The sequence below is a fragment of the Parambassis ranga genome, chromosome 24 (assembly GCF_900634625.1).
Source record: "Parambassis ranga chromosome 24, fParRan2.1, whole genome shotgun sequence".
Classification (NCBI taxonomy): domain Eukaryota; kingdom Metazoa; phylum Chordata; class Actinopteri; family Ambassidae; genus Parambassis; species Parambassis ranga.
The window spans coordinates 12,187,520-12,206,328 of record NC_041043.1 but is presented as its reverse complement, the minus strand read 5'-3'; the positions used below and the strand labels follow the sequence as shown (position 1 = coordinate 12,206,328).

At 42.3% G+C, this 18,809-nt stretch overlaps 1 protein-coding gene across 2 annotated transcripts; it reads right to left on the bottom strand.

Annotated features, from left to right (window-relative positions):
• Positions 1-17,395, bottom strand: LOC114428956 (estrogen-related receptor gamma-like). 2 transcript variants are annotated; one of them, XM_028397767.1, is made up of 8 exons: positions 17,028-17,395; positions 13,054-13,299; positions 12,805-12,962; positions 11,237-11,353; positions 7,057-7,167; positions 5,943-6,125; positions 1,719-1,988; positions 1-1,638 (listed from the first exon to the last, which is right to left on the bottom strand). In XM_028397767.1, the coding sequence occupies exons 1-8, from the start codon at positions 17,081-17,083 to the stop codon at positions 1,394-1,396; spliced, it is 1,386 nt and encodes a 461-aa protein (XP_028253568.1). In that variant the 5' UTR covers positions 17,084-17,395; the 3' UTR covers positions 1-1,393. The 2 variants fall into 2 exon arrangements, with proteins under 2 accessions (XP_028253568.1, XP_028253569.1); XM_028397768.1 differs by having other exon boundaries at positions 5,943-6,116.
• Positions 17,396-18,809: the final 1,414 nt, after the last annotated feature.

The window sequence follows — 18,809 nt, the reverse complement described above, 5'->3', positions numbered from 1 at the left end:
TTATGAGCTTTGCATTAAGGGGATCATCTTTATTGCCCAAAAAAATCCACCTGAGAATGAAATAGCACGGCACAGCTCATCCAAGACAAAGCTTATTTGTATCCTTATTAAACATCTCTGTTGGCATAAGACATGATGTATATACAGCAAATTATACACCATCATATTGCTGCTGCTACATCTGATCACAAAAAAAATCCCATTATTGCGTCACAGTACTTTAGTTAAATAAGGAGCAAGACATTTTTTTTTTTTTTACATTTTTTACGTACTGAGACAACTTTTGAGTTTAATCCCTTCATGTGCGGAAAAAAAGAGAAAATATTCGTCACACAAAACACACTTTTTTTTTAACAGATTAACACAACGTCATCACCGGGTCCCCCCTCCCAAAAAAAAATCTTCATGGCTAAAAGGAAAAGTAGTGCACAAATTTCATCCTACACAGAAACGTCTACCATAGAAAAGACATCAAGCGTCTCCCTAATCCAGATTATACAGTATGGCAGCCATTTTACATAGTTAAAAGTTATATCTATGGGGTCTACACAACTCTACAGTTAACATTATGATCTTCAAGTACAGACTCCATTTATAATCATACATGATATGCTATATATATATCGGTATCAGTGCTGCAGCAGAGAAGCTAGTAAAAAAATTTTCTTACAATTTAAAAATCTTTAGAAAATTATTATCCACTGCACTTGCTCATTAATGCCGTATTAGTGAAAGAAAGAAAAAAAAAAGAGGAGAGCCACTTTCATATAAATATCACTTTGCATCGTGAAGTACTCGTTTCCCTGAAAATGTCAACTCAAATCAACTCAAATCAAGAGGCCGGTTATCATTGGTACCATTAATCGCTTCCCTTTATCGAATGTGATAAATAAACATATGCAGAGCAGGTTAGTGTGAATGTCTTACAGGCCACAACATATTCTCATTTGCTGGTATTATTCAATAACAAGAGTCATAACTCTTTGGCAAGACTAACCTTTTCTTTACAAAAAAAAAATAAAATAAAACCAAATCATAAAATGCACTAAGATGCAGATTTTACAGGCTTCAAGATGAAGAAAATAATCCACAAGGATCTTCAAGTATCAGGTGGTCTTTGTGGGGGCAAAAAAAAAAAGTCCATGTTTGGCATTTGTTAGGCGATTCTTCTTCTTTGTGTTTTTCAGCAAAGAATAAAATGCCGATCTGACTGTTTCCTTCATTGGAAGCAGGAGGGGGTGGGGGGGGGCGTGGCTCTAAAAAAATGTTCCAGCTGCTGAAAAGACTTTTACTGCAAGCTGAAATGGACAAATACACGGTGTCAAACCCCACACAATTACCCGTCATCCTCCGCTTCCTGCCCCCCATGGGTCATGGATGAAGATAATGGCCGTCAGGCTTTGGCCTCCAGCAGTTCGAGGAACAGTTTGTGCATAGGCACGCGGCCGTCCTGTTTGATGCTGCAGAAGTGCTGCACAGCCCGGGCAGCCGTCTGGCGGAGAAGAGGGAGGGTCATGATCATCTTGCCCGCACGCCGAGGGTCCTCTGGGTGGTGGGTGGCCTCGTAGTCCTGAAGGGCCCCGTGAAGAACGTCCTGCAGCCTCTGAACTGCCTCTGAGTCCTCTATTTGCATGGAGTCTATAAAGAGAGGTGGAGAAATTACGGTCAAGAAACTGAATGCTGTAATACATCAGCAGACACAGAGCTTCATTTCTTACCCGAATTAGCAAGAGCGATAGCTTTGAGGACCACAAACTCCTCCTTCTCCAGCCCCATGGCTTTGTACTTCTTCACCAGCTGCAGTATGGCGTTGTTGAGGTCCAGCAGCCCGGCCAGCTTGGACTGCTCTTCATCCATGATGTAGTCCCCAGCGTACACCAGCTTGTCCTCCAAGGCCAGAGAGCGGAACACCACTCGAAGGATCAGAATCTCCATCCAGCCGCTCTGCAGCAGACTCATCTGGTCAGCCAGAGAGAGTGAGGGGAAGCCTGGGAATAAGAGAGGACTTTGAGTAGGCCATTTTAAAACCTTCTTTCATTCTTCAGCCATTCTCCTGCTCCTGGGTTCTCTGACTGTGTGTTGTGCTGCCACACTTCTTTCCCAGCCATATATACCGAAAATATAGTATATCTCATGCTGGTAAGAAGGTGCATGACTTATCTTCTGATATTATTGATAATGCAGAATTTCTCTGTACCAGAATGATGTCGGGCCGCACAGCAAAGGACACAGCGAAGGACAGAGGTAGTGAATAGATGGTAAATTTAATTACTCTCTGAAGGACACACCTTCTTTGATTGACAATTACACCACACTGGAGTGTGATTAAACCCCTTCACTGCCTCTGCATAACCCTGCACACACACACACGCACACACACACACGTTTACTGTAATTAAACAGAAGATTTTACAGAGCGAGGGGAGGGAGGGAGGGGGAGGTGTTTGTATTTTTGACACCATCAGTGATTGTTATCAGGTTCCACCGGTCTTTACAATTATCACGGGGGAGGGGGAAGGGGAAGGGGGGGTGCCTCACTGACACCCATCTCCCCACTATCGCTCCCTGATTGATTGGAAACGCTGCTTGTGCACAATTTCATTGGTCGATAGGGATCAGTATTCTGGCACCGACCCATCGATCAGGACCAGAGACCTGTGTGAGAGAGAGTGTGTTGGAGCTTCTGTGATGGAATCTCAAGCAGTATATGGATAGATTTTTAGCAAAAACACAAACATACAACACATTCAACAGCCAACTCGCATCACTGACTCCAAAAAAAAAAAAAAAAGGCCAAAAACAAAGAGGGCAGTTGGTCTTTAGCCAGCTCATCTGCCAGTCTGGCCCTCAGACTTCAGAGCACATCACTGTCAATCCGCCTGATAAGAGCAGACACGGAGGAGGGGGAGCAGCCAGGACAGTAGCCCCATCACACTCACCTCCCCCTGGGCGAAGAACTCAGATGGCCCGGGCCACTTTGCCCAGGACCCTGGTTCTCGCAGCAATGGGGGCCATGTGTCCTGCCACTCATGCAGAGCTGATGTGACATGGCCATTACGCTGCTAGGAAGGGCCAGTCATTCTTCTTCTGTGCATGAGTCTCTTCTATCTACCTATTTTATTTATTTATAGAGCGGTTTACACTGTTATCTTCTTTCTTTGCGTTATCATCTGCCTTTTCTTAATCTATTATGTTTGACTTCTTCTCCTTCTTTTTCTACATCTTTATTTGTTTTCCTTTATCAGCCCTGTTCTCCCTTCTGTCTGTCTGCCTCTGTCTTTTCTCCTTTTCTTTTTCCATTACATTGAAAAGGTCAAACTGATGCCAAAAACTTCTCAGCCACTGACGTTTTTAGCCATCCCCTGCAGAGGTTTGATTTGGTATCATTCCCTCCTTGGTTTGTTTTTCCTAAAATCTCTATCACCTACATTTTTAGGCTCAAACTTATGTTTTAAATTTACCCTAAAATCAAAAGCATGGCATCACCACATGATGAAAAATAGCCTAAAAGTTCTACGACCAGCAGCTACCTAGCTTAGCATAGCAAAACCAGAGAAAAAGCATGTCTGCTTAGGGTCGGGGGTTGTTATATTAAATCGAAAGAAGCATTCTAGTGACATTTCACTACGTAAAGGTTAACAAATGCAAATTTCTTCAGTCACTTTATGTGTTGTGAAGAGTAAAAGAGCAATAAATTTGTGCTCCTCTCATGAGTGACTTAATTACGCAGTAATTAAGCACAGTTTTTTAAATGTTTCCTTTCCATTACTGCATATTTTGCGACATTTTAGAAGTTTGAGTAAAATAAGCTTGACGTTTGGATGAAATCACAGCTCCCTGTTTCTCTTCCCTCAGGTGGGGATCTGCTGTGTGTACAGCCTCCCCTCTCACCGCTGCTCTGCTCTGCCAGCAAACCCTCCACTGGCAAAGGGCTACAAATACACCCATCAGTCGGACTCCATCTGTCTTGTACGCTGACAGTAAAGAGCCAAAAACTGGGAGAAAAGAGGGCAGACAGTATCAGCCAGGGGGGATGAGAAAGAAAAGGAGGAGGAGGAGGAGGAGGAGAAGGGTTTCTAACAGAACAATGGAAATGCTGAAGAGGGAAACATTTGAATGTTTGCCTCATGTCTGGTTTGCATAGGAAGAAACACTGGGACAAATATAGTAGAGAGGTACAAGCTGATGCACACCTGCTTTGTTTGTTTTGTAAGCATTTCAGAGACAAGACATCAACAAAAAAAACCCAGGTGTTTCCCTGGTGGTGTTTTGGGTGTGGAGAACATGGCTGATGAAGCAGCGATAAGAAGACCAGACAGAGGAGGAATCAAGGGAGATAACGACGCCTCTAAATACTCATTTATCAGCGGTTTAACGTAGCTGCCCCCTGTTATCTGAGTGTATTATGTATTCACAGTCCACTGGAGATTCAAAGCTAGACTGGTATATATATATATATATATATATATATATATATATATATATATATATATATATACATGGCCTGTGGTGCACTGTGGCATTTCTCAGAAATTAAGCCAATGCAGATGTGTCAAAAAATGCAGTTCAACTTGTGGCCTCTAGGGTTTGGCTCCAAATATGAGTCAATCTTTATAGACCTCTGTTCTGTAGGTCTGGTTTGGCCTGTATGTAGTTCAGTTTTTATGACTTCACACATTGTGAATCTTTATATAGCTGACATGTTTAGGAATGTTAAGGCTCCAACTCTTTGCCTGTATTTGGATTAACCTGGAGTTTAGGCAACAACTATCATGCTGCCAAGAAGGCAATGGTTCTTGGCAAGTGTCCAACATGGACCCTTTTCAGCTAATAACAGGCCAATGAATGACTGTTGTTGGTTTTGCTACGAAAAGTAAAATTCTGCAAATATTTCCGAACCAGGCAGACAGCATATCATCATCGCATTAGCCCGGTTACAGTCTCTGAGTGAATGTTTATGGCTGGCCAGTCTGCAGGGAGGTAATCAGGCAAAAGTAAGTCTCAGAGTGGCTTTAGTCTTTACAGATTTAGCTGTCTGTAGGTGGTGTCTGACAAAACTCGCACAATAAAGGGTTCTATTACATAACTATAACTATTATATATACCATCCACCGGCAACAGCTTACTGAAGAGATTCATCAATATTCATTTGAAACAAAATGTGCCGTTTTTTGTTGTTTGTACGATTGCATAAAGCAATCATCTTGGACAAATGGAGAATAATGTGCGTTTTGTTCATTCATTGATCAACTACATGACTACACAGAAAATAACAGGCAGATTAATCAATAACACCAATAAACTAAAGCCCAAAAATTGTTGTTGTTGGACAAAAACAGTGAAAAGTGCTTCTTAATCATTTGAGTTTTGTAAAACTCTCAAGTATCAAAAGCAGATCCGCGCTGCAGCAGACGATTACAGCTGCCAACATAGCTGTATAGCAGCATTTTAATCCCACTAAGCTGTCAGAATGCACTTCCCTCCTCTGCTTTACACCCTTTCATCCGAAGGAAAAAAAAATAAATTAAAGTAAATAAATAAATAAAAAAAAATCCCGGACATCCCTTCTGCTGTTCCTCCTGTGTCAGAGGAGAAGCTAAGTGTGCTCCAGGAGGATTTCCGTAATGCAGGCTGTGCAGGGAGACGGCTGCGGCCCAGGAAATGAATTAAAACTTCCAGGTGGCCACTGGTCATCTGCTTGATTAGGAGCACACTTTGGTCAGCCAAGGGCATGGCACACGATTTACAGAGCACGCATACACACACCCACACACACACACAGGAAGGCTGATACACATCCGAGCCAGCATTCCCTCCCTCCTCTGGGCTTCCAGTGAGTGTCTTGCCAACCACAAATCCCTGCTCTGATCTGATTAGAGACTTAATGGAGCTAATATGTGTGCTGGACTGTGTGTGAGCGAGCGACTGAGCCTGAATCATACCTGGGATGTGTTTGGCCCAGCCGATGTTGACCACCAGCTCTCTGTCAGCGAGGTCACACAGTGTGGTCAGAGCCTTGATGTCGCTCTCGGGTACCGTGGGATCCGGCATGGCGAAGATGCCCTCAGGTTCGGCGACCAGAAGCAGAGACACCACCTTGTTCTCGATCACAGCACCTGCAGAGTCTGCAGATATGAGATATCTCATCGTGTGGACAGAGGAGTCAATGCTCTGTGTTAAACCTTTACTTTGTATTTCTACTTTCCCTCTGTGGTTAGATTTAGGCATCAAAACTACTAGGTTGGGGTTTAAGTGGTGATCTGTAGTTTTATATGGTGGAGGAATAGAGGCTAATGTTATTGGCATTACAGTAATATGACAAAAAGAGGCTGTTGGGCTGTTCGGATGTGACCCATCACCACTGTAGCCAAGAAACTTGCTGCAGAGCGGACTCTCTGTAACTTGGTAACTATGGTAACTATCCAACAACAGACTTTTGCAGCAGGTTGATTAACTGAAATATCAAATTTCCTGCTAACAGCAACACATCCTCACAAATAAATAACATATGCGGTCGATGATTACCGCTAGAAACGACACATGGTTAAGCCCATTGGGGGCTCTGTGGTGGCTCTAACCTGGATTCCGAGGTTCATGCCCCACCATTGCTTTTAGTTAATTTTAATGCTTCATGAAACGTTACCTCCATTCCACCTTCAACCACTCGTGGTTGGGGTTCAGCATTAGAAAACGGAGATAGGTTTAGGCAAACAAAGTTGTTTGGGTTGAAACACACTTTAAAAACCTTTTAAAGGGTTAAAACCTTTGCTGCTGCTGCCTTCATTTTTGGCTACCATGGCAACAGTCCCACCTCCAATGATATACATATGACATTGACGTGACAGATCCGTCCAAAGAACGGAAATGTCCACCTCATGTTACATTTTCCTAGCTGGGTTTATCCCGTCTGTTTGCTCAGTCTGTCTTCATGACCTTTGACCCTCAAGTTGCCGAACTAGCTCGGTATCAGATTTTATTTTTTAATTCTATTTTATGTAATGAGAACTGTATAAGTCATCCATTTAATGAGTTATCGATCGTTGTGTGCACACTTACATGTCTTTTTCTGAGGCAGGGTGCTCTGAGGGTGCAGGTATGGGCTGTTCTCAGCATCTATTCTCCTCTTGTATTTTTGTCTGCCTCCTCGAACCCGGTCCAGACGCACACCTAAATAAAAACAAACAAACAATAAATAGGAAAATTAATGATGCTTTTGATGCGTTTAGTCATACTGTAAATACCTGGGTGTTCTTATGGTACAAGGTGACTCGCATAATATGTGTACACAAATAGTGTGGCTAAATAAATGAATGTTTCATTTAAACACATCGCAGTAGAGAAAGTGGATTGAAGTGAAAAGTGCAGGCGCTGCTTTTGTCATTCAGAAAAATGGCTCCATGTTTTAACACCCCATCCCCTCCAGGATGTGTGGCCCAATCATCATCCGCACACACATATATTGTGAGACAGTCCCAAGGAGACTGGACAGGACAGATCTAATGCTGGCAGTGCAGCACGCATCCTGTAACATGACACCCAACAAGTTCAGAGCAGCCGGTGACAACTGCTCATCTTAACAAGCGCTGTGGCGACCTCGTCACCATGACGATGGGGATTTAAGAGTGTGCAGTTAGGTGAGGAGAAGCTGTTTGGATTCAGAGGAGAAACACACACACAGTTTAACGGTCACCGTGTGCATCTGCAAAGAAAATGTGTGAGCGTGACTTAGGAAGCCTTAGTTTAGTAGTGGTGTTGGGTTACCTGATCTGCACAGTGTAAATAGCCATAGTGGCCCTGAATAGATCTATAATGGCACTCGCCTCTGTTACAGACACAGTGATGGTATTATTTGTCCACTTGACACCTCACAGCGACACTCCGTCCAGCCTGTGCTATTCTTATGGATATTTATAGAGAGCATGCATTAACATTAAGAACATTAAACAACACAATGTCCTCCTAATCAGGCATGTAAAAGTGTGCTGAGCGGTTCTATCAGTTTATGGGCAGGTTCTTCGTTTTTTGCACCATTGGTTTGTAAAGCATTTTTATATGAAAGCTATTACTCTAACTTATAATATAGTTTTATAGAATTTCAGCTTTATTAGTTAATGTTCCATGAACGGACATAAAGACGGAGGAGTGTGTGTGTGTGTGTGTGTGTGTGTGTGTGTGACCTTCACTGTGAGCGAGTACAGGTTCTTTTATAAGAGTATTATTAAACACTGTGCAGTAACAGTGAATGATTAAGACATATTGACTGAAAATCAATAGCTCTTTCTGTCAGCGGCGGTGTCGTATGTAAACACACCAACTGTTCTGCGTTGTGAATTTCATGCTGTGTGTGTTGTTTATGCAACATAAGACAGAACTTTACCTTTCAGTGACGTGAAGTGTTGTTTCTTTACTAGCTAATGTCTTACTTATGAACGCATTTAAATATCACATTCATATAATTCATACTTAATTCTACAGATTTTTTAAGTTACATTTGTACTTGAAATATTTCATTTTACAGATTTTTTTTAGGTTTTGAAATTTCAATAAAATGAATGAATGTGTCTATATACTGTATATATATGTGTGTCTATATAGATACCTGTCTTAAAAATGAAATATCAGCCAATAGGAGACATCAGGTAAATTGACAGTGACAATTTACCTGATGTGACAAAAATAATTGTACAATTGTAATATAGGCTCATTGTAATTTTAAAGTATCAGAAACCCAATTAAATAAATTAATTCAAACACAGGAGAGGCCATCTGCCATTAGTAATTGAATAATATCAACATATCGCATATGAGCTTCCTCAAATGTCTCACTGGTTAAATCTGTAGCTTTTCACTCCTTTTAAACTTGCACATATGTTTTAATAAATGTCTTTCTGAACATTTGCATGATAGTTCTAAAGAGTAATAACAAAGGCTTGAGCTATATTGTTTGTCTCTCTTGCATGTCGGCTGATCTGCCTCCATGGCAACCAAGCAAACTTCATTTAACTCACAACAAGGTACAACGTATGACTTCAAATCTGCCTTTAGGCCAAAGACCAGTCCAGAACTCTAAGTAGTCCTGACAAACATTAAAGGAAAGAGAAGTACATTGTTAATGTACACTCCCTGACCCTTACAGTGATGTCATTAGGGGGCAGTCTGGATTAGCCTGGATAAGAGGATGCGGGGACACCAAACACCGGCTTAAATCAAACGCCTTTTGTGGCTTGATTTGTCGGAAAAAAACAAAAATTTATGCCGGTATATTTGTTTTTACTTGAATGTAACGGTAGAAACAAACACACATCAGAGCTAAGTGTAACTTTTCACAGTGGAATGTGCTGACAACCAAAAGGCCAAGAATAGCTTTGGTGGTGGATAACAAAAGAGACACACACCACCACCTCCACCTCCTCCTCCTCCTCCTCCTGCCTATCAGAGTTCAATAAACACAGAGTGCTCAGATTTATTTTTTGCCACTCCTCTTTCTTCTAAAGGCTTTGCAGGTTCCTAAAATCCAGCCGCTCATCCAGGTTACCCTCCTCAGAGGCTCTCTGTGTGTTCACTACAAATAATCCCACGCTTCTCAGATACTGTGACATTCCATGAGCACAACAAATTAGAAGAAAGAAGGAAAGTTGGCAGAAGGAGGCAGAGATTTTTCTCCTTTGTCCACTTCTGATGGAGCTCCATTAACACACCTCAAAATATTGGTCACATTTTGTTAACATACATGTTTTTTTTATTCCCCTAAGGAGCAGCAGCAGCAGCAGCAGCAGTGGAAATGAGTCCTAAACATGGCTTAATCAAATCCTGCCTGGGGTCTATATGTCTTTTAGCTGTATATTTAATATGGCTCTGACTCCCCCCCCCCCCCATTAAACCTCACAGCTTCTCTGTCTCAGGCTTTACTGCGGCCTCACCGAGGGGAAGAGGGGCATTACGAGACACGATGAAGCGCGTTACGAGGGCGCAAACGACAGGAGTTACGAGGGCCAGTTCGCATTTCACGGAGGTCCAGGAATCCCACAAGGCATCTGGAGGAATTTACGAGGAAAGGAGGGAAAGGGAAGGTGGAGAGAGGGAAGGAGGAGGAGGGGGGTGGAGGAGGCTAAGAGACAAGACGAGGATGCTGCCGATGCCCACCCTTCCCTATTAAACACAGCTAATTTAGAAAAAGAGCAGACACACACTGGCTCATAAAAACACACACAGAGGCGTGAGCATTAATGTGATCGCTGACTGACACGTTTGGACAAACTCATATACACAAACACGTGTAAAGATGCTATAATGTTGTGTATCCACAGCAGAGGCTGCTGGTAGAATTAAAGGATCATTCCACTTTATTACAACTGGCATCATATTTTCATAGGTGTTTCTATAAATCCTATTAGTTCCTGATAACACAAACAAATAAACGCAACGCTTCATCTTTACATGTATTTATCCCCTGGTGACACCAGCCGCACACACAAACACACTCACTTTTTATAATCTTCTCTTGGCCATACACACAGCGGGCAACAAGTGGCTGGTACAGTAGGAGGTCGCTAATGTTTTCCCTTTTGAGTCACTTCTAAATCTGGACAACAACATGTCATCACGCAGGCACACAGTCGGGCTAAAGGAGCACCTGACCGAAGCCACGGACCATCTGTGGACTGTGCAATATGGCCCCTTTAGGTTACCAAGGAGCAAATATGATAAAATAAAACGCAGAAATTCGTCATTTTTATCACTTCATTTCTTCTACTTTGAACTGTAAATGAGTATAAACGGGGTTAAACTTCCGCTGTTATCTCTGCTGCAGTACACACTTTCACAAACTGGCCCAATTCCAGAAATTGAATACCTAGCAGCCCTCTCCTCCCCTCTCAAAGCACTGCTATGCATTGTTCAGCCCTGTGTTTACTACACACACACACACGCACATATCACAGCTGGTGGCTCGAACGGCTTGAAGTTTAACTGTCAGAAGTTTTAGGTTTCACTGGAGTTTACACAACCACACACTACAGGCCGTCACAGGTTTATCAGGTCAGACATTAAGAGAATGTATGGGTTATTGTTTCCAGGAAAGCACGGCTCGTGTTAGCTTTCACTCTCTCCGTCTAAAAAAAAAAGGATGACATTTACACTTCTGCCAAGTCTACCTGCTGATCGATACCAGAAAGCAACTGGAATGGAGGTTTCTGACTCGGGTCTGAAAGTGATTTTCGGTGTAGTAATGGCTGACCTTCTCTCAACATGCCGACCGCCAGACATTTCACAAATCGACAGGCCTGGCAGGATTTCCTTCTTCTCTTGGTGATTTCACATTCACTGGACGCAGGGCAGCTGTATTCTATGTTACCTGGAGGAGAACAAGAAAGATGTGTTAGTAATTGCTTTGAAGACAATAAAGCTATTAGTGATTGTTGTTATCATTTGAGATTTTTTCTCTGAGGCTCATTTTAATCTGACATAATCCAAACATTTAATCTAAAATGAGCAGCCTGGTCATTTATATGTAACATGAGGAAGTATGAGGACAGGATTCACTGATGCTCAGAGCAGCTTTCAGTTTAAACAAAAGTATGTGGACACCCAGCCTCCGTGTGTGTGTGTGTGTGTGTGTGTTGCTCCTTTTTTCTGTCCTGCCCTTTAAGCATTTGTAAAGAGTCTGATGAGGAGTGATTAGGAGAGGGACAGACGAGTGCTTCCAAGAACCACGAAGATATCAGTTATCTCCTCCTAAATCCTAATTGCGTGCTCTAAAGCTGCAACAGTGAGACAATGAATGGAAACTGTTTGTCTGGACGCAGGAACATTTTCAGGACACTGTCCGCTGAGTTGTCTTTAAAGTGTCAGAACACACTGATTGATTAATCACGGATAATCAGTCAGTGATGCGAACACTCATTAACTAGATTTCCCACCTTTACAACCAGAAACAGACCAGCACACGGTCAGCGTACAGCTCCACATGTGGTCCAGTAACTTTTAGTCACGTAGCGTATGAGTCTGGTAAATATTGTACATGCATTATAGAGCTCTGAAGTCATGTGTGTCTCTTGTCTCTAGGACAAAATACAAGCAGAGGTTGACTTTCACCTCTCTGACTGTTTTCATGTGTGCCATTTGGAATAGAAAATACACACACATTCCTAACACCTAACTGGCAGCCAAAGCTGGACATTAAGCCTGGTGGCGTTGGGCCAGTCGTGGGCGCTCTCAGCTGCCACCCTTCATCAGAAACAGGAAGCATCTGATGAGCCAGACATCAGATCTCCCCGTTTGATGTGACAGCCGCTCCAGTTTGCCCTTTGAACCCGACTACAGTAGCTAAAACCTCCAGAGGCCTAAACCAAAACGCAGCCTGCCAGGTTGTTTGACCTGAGATACAATCCCTTTAAAACACACACACACACGCTGCATGCCGCTGTTGGCTTTTCCTTTTTCAGGGTCGGAAGCGAAGGTGCACACACAAACACGTGCTATCTGAAGCTTTAAAACCTAAACTCAAACATGTTGACTATATACAAGATGTTTAACCGCATATCAGCTGTTTGCAAACAGATCTTTATTTAAAGCCCCTCTGCTGTTTCGGAGGCAGGAGGCGGAAGCTATGAGCTAACTGATCAGGGCTTGTTTACAGCAAAACAAACGCTCAGGCTATGACTGCATCTGCACCATGTTGCCTGTTAAACAGGTTTATGTGATGCAGGAAGGCATCACGCACAATAAAACTCTTGTTACTATCTATAGTATAAAACTGAGCAGGTTTTCTGTGAAAGATTCTTTTTATGTATGAGTCTTTCTTACCCTGGATGGTTCTCTTGAAAAAGGCCTTGCAGGCTTCACAGGAGGCCACGCCATAGTGGTACCCCGAGGCTACGTCACCGCACACCAGACACAGCCGCTTGGCCACAGAGCCCAGCATGAACTCACACTTCACTTGGCCTTCTTCTTCTGCAAACCTCCTGGATGGAGGAAGGAAAGAAAGGCAGAAATAAGATGAGTGTGCTTATGATGATTGTAATAGAATACAATATGATACAGGAGGACCCTAACCTGTTTGCTCCTCCATTAGCAGCCAACCCCGCTGTGTGGCCGTAGAGACCTGGAGAGTCCAGCCCATTTGTATGGCCTTTGGTCAAGAGGCCGTAGCTGGAGTTTGTGTCCGAGGATGAGCTTCCAGGACTGGGCTGAGCCGGGCTGATGTCGCCATGAGAGCTGGGGCTGGGACTGGAAGGCTCACGCTTTATAGAGGTGGGACAGGTGGGGTCCAAGCCCCTCACTGACATCCTGCCCAGATGCCTGGAGAAAAGAGAGCAATCAGGAAAAATATCATCCATCCCTCCATCTCCACCTCCATCCATCCATCCATCCCTCCTTCCCTCCATCCATCCATCCATACCAGTGTTATCTAAACCAGCCGTTTGTGATTTCCCACATATGCAAAACTGCCGTCCATTACACTGCTTTGTTTTCAAAGACAGGCATTGCTTAAACAAACCTATGAAAATAGCCAATCCAACATTCATCTGTAGCGCCATTGTTCGCTCACAGACAGTACATTCGTCTTTGTCTCTCTTGTTTTTTTAGCCTCTCTATCAGTTACATAATGTCGAACAGTTAAAGGTTGTAACAACAGTTATGAAAGACAATCCATAAAAGAACATATATTAAAATACATTTTCCATTAATACATCAAAATACATGTTTGAACCGAGTCCCTCACTTTGAAGTGTGTATCATGACTCTATTATTGGTTTAAGATGTGACCACAACAGACTCTCTGTCACCATGCCGAGAAAAAAAAAAAAAAAAAAAAAAAACCCATCTGAAACCAGCTTAAGTGTACAGTAGGCTCGCAGGCATGTGAGCTGCTCACTCTCTCTCTCACACACACACACTCACACACACACTGTGGCGTCAGACGCTCATGCGTGGATGTAAAAATAAAAAAATATCCCACTTCTCTTCATACACTTCAGATTCCTGTGATCAGAACACACTAAAGCTCCCTGCAAACACACACACACACACTTACAGACACATTTTAAAGCACGTGTCTTCATAAACACCCTAACACATACTTGTATGCAACTGTTAGTCGCCAGGCCAGATTTAAAAAAAAAACAACTCTGACTGTTTCTGTGCATAGAAACACACACACACACACACTCTGCATCCTCACAGCTGCACATCTCTCCCACTCCACTCCTGAGGTGGATGCCCGAGCTGGTCTGTTTCCTGCCATGTAAATCAGTACTCTCCTGAACACAAGTTATTTGGTAAGCAAAAAGTCTGGCTGCTTTTAACCACCCACTGAGTAAACCATGGCCACGCGCTGCTGACCCCTCCACAAGCCCACAAAGACAGAGGCGCCCGGCACGAAGCAGAAAGACCCGGAGAGGGAGAGGGAGAGAGAGAGAGAGAGAGACAGAGAGAGAGAAAGAGAGAGAGAGAGAGAGAGAGAGCAAACATCTTTATAAGAAAGATAAACTGCTGTCTTAAACGTGGCTCTGCATCAGCATCAGAATGAAGTCGGTGAACTTCCCAACAGGAAGAAGCACAAGAAGGCGTCATAGCACGCCGACTGACTCAACATTAGCATTGTAATTACAGTCATTAGATAAATATAGTTTTCTGGGTTTTTACTGCTTGCTGTTTTCCCCTGCTTTCTTCTTTAATTAACAGGTTTCCAATATAATATATTTTTTTAATAATAAAAAAAAAGTGGCTGCACAATTGAAAATGTTTGATTTTATACATTTGTCATGTCTTATTTCAAGGCTAAATTTGCATCATAAAAGATAAAAATGAAAATGATAAATTCAACAACAATTGCCTTAACATAATGAATGCATGTTATTGTCACTTAAGCTGTTATAAATTAAAATAATATTACATATAAATCCTTTTAGTTGAAGAGTATCAGGCATTTCTGTATCATCAGGGGCCCCTTTTGTTATTTTCTTTTCCACTGCATCATTATGAAGGCATTGTTATAAATGATAAAAAAAGTTAATTCCCATTCATTTCAATAGGATTTATAGGAAGGCTGCATTCTAATTAAATGTGTAATAAAAACAGGCATTCTGACCACATTGAAAACACATTTGCAATCAAAAACTCTATAAAATACATTTTTAAATGGACATAAATAGGAATTAAAATGACATTAAACAACTACTTAAATACTCAGTCTTTGTTTATATGGTTTTCCACTTCTCAAGAAAATACTGCTATCCAACGCTGAGCAGGCAGCATAACATGTTTTTTTATTTTTGTACAGCTTGCTCTATAGTTAAATTGACAGTAGGTTGTACGTCTACAGCTGTCATCATATCTACTAAACTCACAGGTAATCCAACCTAATGATGGTATTATGTCAGATATTTTTAGGGATCGACTTACTTTTGGAGCCAGCCTCTAGTGGCCACTTGAGGAACTGTAGCTCAGATTGTGTGCCCTGAGGTTACCACCATGGAAGCACTTTATGTAAAGTGACATTTTCATGTCATTAGATCCATTGTTAAGATGAAGTCACTCAGCTCTAATGTGTCATTTCTACTCTACTCTCCTCTTCATCGCCAACCTCTTCAATCCACTTTGAAGCCAATAAAGACATCAAACTGAATACATCTAAGTTTCCTTTTATAATGACTCAGAGTTTGCCTGATTGGCTATCAATCACAGGTGTCCATAATGCTGTGTCATGTCTCTGACAGGTACAGAGGGTATACTCCCAAACCCTCTCCCATTATAATGCATCACAGAGACGAGGCGGGGGTGGAGTGTTGTTGTTTTGCTTTCATAATAAAATGACATTAGAGCGCCGTGATCAGATGTGATGTGATATTCACCCTGACAGATTACTAATCTATAACTCCACATACAAGCATCAAAAGACAGACGGTGCTGCTCGTACAGCCCGGCACAGCAGGGATAAATCAGAGTGTGTGTGTGTGAGTGTGTGTGTGTGTATTCAAAGTTATCATGCCTTTTGTGTCCCTGTATCCAAAACAACTCTAATTGCACCTTGACAACAAAGCAGAAAATGCAGCGTGAAATGAGGAGGACACAAAAAAAAGTGAAGAAGAAGAGAGGAAATTACAAGAGAGGCAGACAGAGAGAGAGGGACAAAAAGAAAGGGGCAGCCCTGTGGCTCATTAACCTGGTGTTTGTGTGTGTGTGTGTGTGTGTGTGTGAGTGAGAGTGTGTGGGGGTGTTAAAGAAAAGACAGAGGGCAACACTTACTTTCAAATGAGCAGAGTCATAATATAGACAATGACCCACCGGATGAAGGAGGAGATGAGGAGGAGGAGGAGGAGGAGGAGGAGCAGGAGGAGAGACGGGGTCAGTAAGACTGACCAAGATGCGGAAAGAAATGTGTTAACTAAACTTTCATCTTTAAGATTAAACCTTAAGAGTAGTAATTCAGGATCAGCGGGGATCACAGATGAACAGGGATCAGAGGCACCCCATAAGAGCCTTAGTCAGGCTTTGGAGATGAGGTGCCTCAAGCTGGATCTCAGATCTGCATTCTCTGGAAACATGGATAGTGTGCCGTACATGGGGATCATCTTTATGTGCCCGCTTTGTGTCAGCAGCAATCAGCCGACCTGTACGTCTACATGCCTGTTTGCTTAGTTTCACTGGGGTTCCCTGCACTGGCTGATTATCCCACAGCTGACAGAGGCACAGCAGGGATGATGATTTTTTTTTTCTTTCTGCCTCTACACACATTCCCCCACATTTTTATTTGCTGCGGAAAGACAAACCACTTTGACTTTTAGCACTCTTTAGCAGCGCTACACTGGATGAGGTGGTGACCACTTATAATCACTATCAACACACAAACAGGCTGAACAATGGTGACTGTAAACAATGTAAACAAACCTGCAAACCTCTTCTATAAAGCTTCCCAAAGCACAGAGAAAGTGCTGATTCTCTGACTGCTTTACATCATTATAGAGTTAAACAAATGTGCACAGATATCCCACAATGCTTTGCTTTTTTTTTAAAGATGTACTTACTCTGTGTCAGAGTGGTATGTGAAACACTCTGGTAGGTACAGGTCGACTAAATCCATGTGCGCTCTGCCACCATACTCAGAAGAGGAGAAACTGTTCTGTCCAGGGACGCCTCCTCCTCCTCCTCCTCTTCCTCCTCCTGATTGTTCTTCTTCTCCTTCTCCTGATCTATTACTGTATTTCTCTGTTTTGTCACTTTATTCTGCCTCCAAACTTTTTGTCATCATCTACTGCCCTCTCCTCTACTGTGTGACACTACTGGGCTCCTCTCATTGTCCCTACGTCTTCCTGTCACCCACACGTCTCCCCAGCAGCCCCCAGCTGTCTTTGAAGTCCTGACCGCTGTGACTACTAGCTATGTGTGACAAGAGTGTCCGAGCAAAGCCGGCCCTCTTCAAACACCCAGCCACACACATTTGAATGGCCTTCCCCCAGAACGTTTATCCGGGCACCTGATTGGCTGTCTCTCTGAGCCAATCAGAGCCAGAGAGCCAGTGGAGCAGGTGGATAAGACAAGAGAGGTTTAACAGGTTTTAGCTGCTTAATATGGGAGCAGAGATTCTCACCTATAAGCAGCGAGGTTTACTGTTGCAACAATACTTGATATATTATGGCTGAATATACTGTAAACAATTAAAAAAAAAAGAAAACATATTGGGTAAAATATTCAAAATATGCCCTGGTTTAGATGTGAAAATGAGCTTTTTTCTTATATAAAAAAAAATCTAATAAAATCATAACAATGATAATTAATACCACTTAAAGAAGACCCTTTAAACACATGTGACCACAATATTATTATATTAGTTGATGTAAATTGTCTTAGATGCCTAACTGTATTATTTTTTGTTGTTGTTGTTGTTTTGTGTGTTAGCATCATTATGTGTAAACAGGCAAATTGTATAGAAAGACAAAATAAAGGATTTGTCTACACACACACACAGGTAGTTTAAATAATATATACTTTGACTGTTTGGTGATATCAACGATCTGAGCTGTTAATCTGGCACAATAAAACCAGCAGCAGCTTTATACACATATGCATGTTAAGACTTAACAGGCTTACAGCACTGTTATCTGAGCTAATCAGCTATGGGTGTGTGCCTAATGTGATGCTTTTTGCCTTTCACTCACAAAGCACACGTGCACACAAAATGAGGTGCAGAGTAAGGCCAACCAAATCAAAAGGTTAACGGAGTTAGGATGGAGCTGTACTGATTCAGCGGTGCAGACATGTTGTTGTTGTTGTTGTAGTAGGTGGGGACATGTGTGCTCTGACTGCTTGTAAAAATGACATTTTTTTGTTTTTGATATGGTAGCCTTGATTCTTTATCATTTATAGTAGCAACAGTTGATCGATCCTTCAGCGTGGTGAGTTACAGTAAGAAGCTCAGGGTTACTCAAGCCGAGGTAACCACATCCTAATCCACTTAGAAGACAAAAACACACGTGAAGTGTCAGTTTCCGGGTCAACACACGTCCATGTTTTTTGTAGACACACACACACACACACACATTTATACAACAAATTCCAATGATCACAATGATGCACTGATGTTAAACACTGCAGCATATTGTGTCATGTGTAAGCACTGTGTTCCAGTTTAATCTGAATTAATATACAACACGGTGAGTTCCTTCTAAGATTACAGCAGATGTGGTTTAAATCCCACACTGAGCTTTCAGCTTCTCATTATGTTGTAGCATCATCAATGCACAGATGTCAAAAGGAGTTCGGCTGCTCTTTTTTTGTCTCGTCCGCCTGTCTCTTCCTCTTCTCATCGT

What these genes read in the sequence shown, in the direction of transcription:
- LOC114428956 (XM_028397767.1), bottom strand. Translation starts at nt 17,083, where the DNA reads ATGGATTTAGTCGACCTGTACCTACCAGAGTGTTTCACATACCACTCT. An exon ending in GCTAATGGAGGAGCAAACAG is followed by an intron (nt 12,963 to 13,053) that starts GTTAGGGTCCTC and finishes TCCTCCATCCAG; the next exon opens with GAGGTTTGCAGAAGAAGAAG. An exon ending in CCTGCCTCAGAAAAAGACAT is followed by an intron (nt 6,126 to 7,056) that starts GTAAGTGTGCAC and finishes TCATATCTGCAG; the next exon opens with ACTCTGCAGGTGCTGTGATC.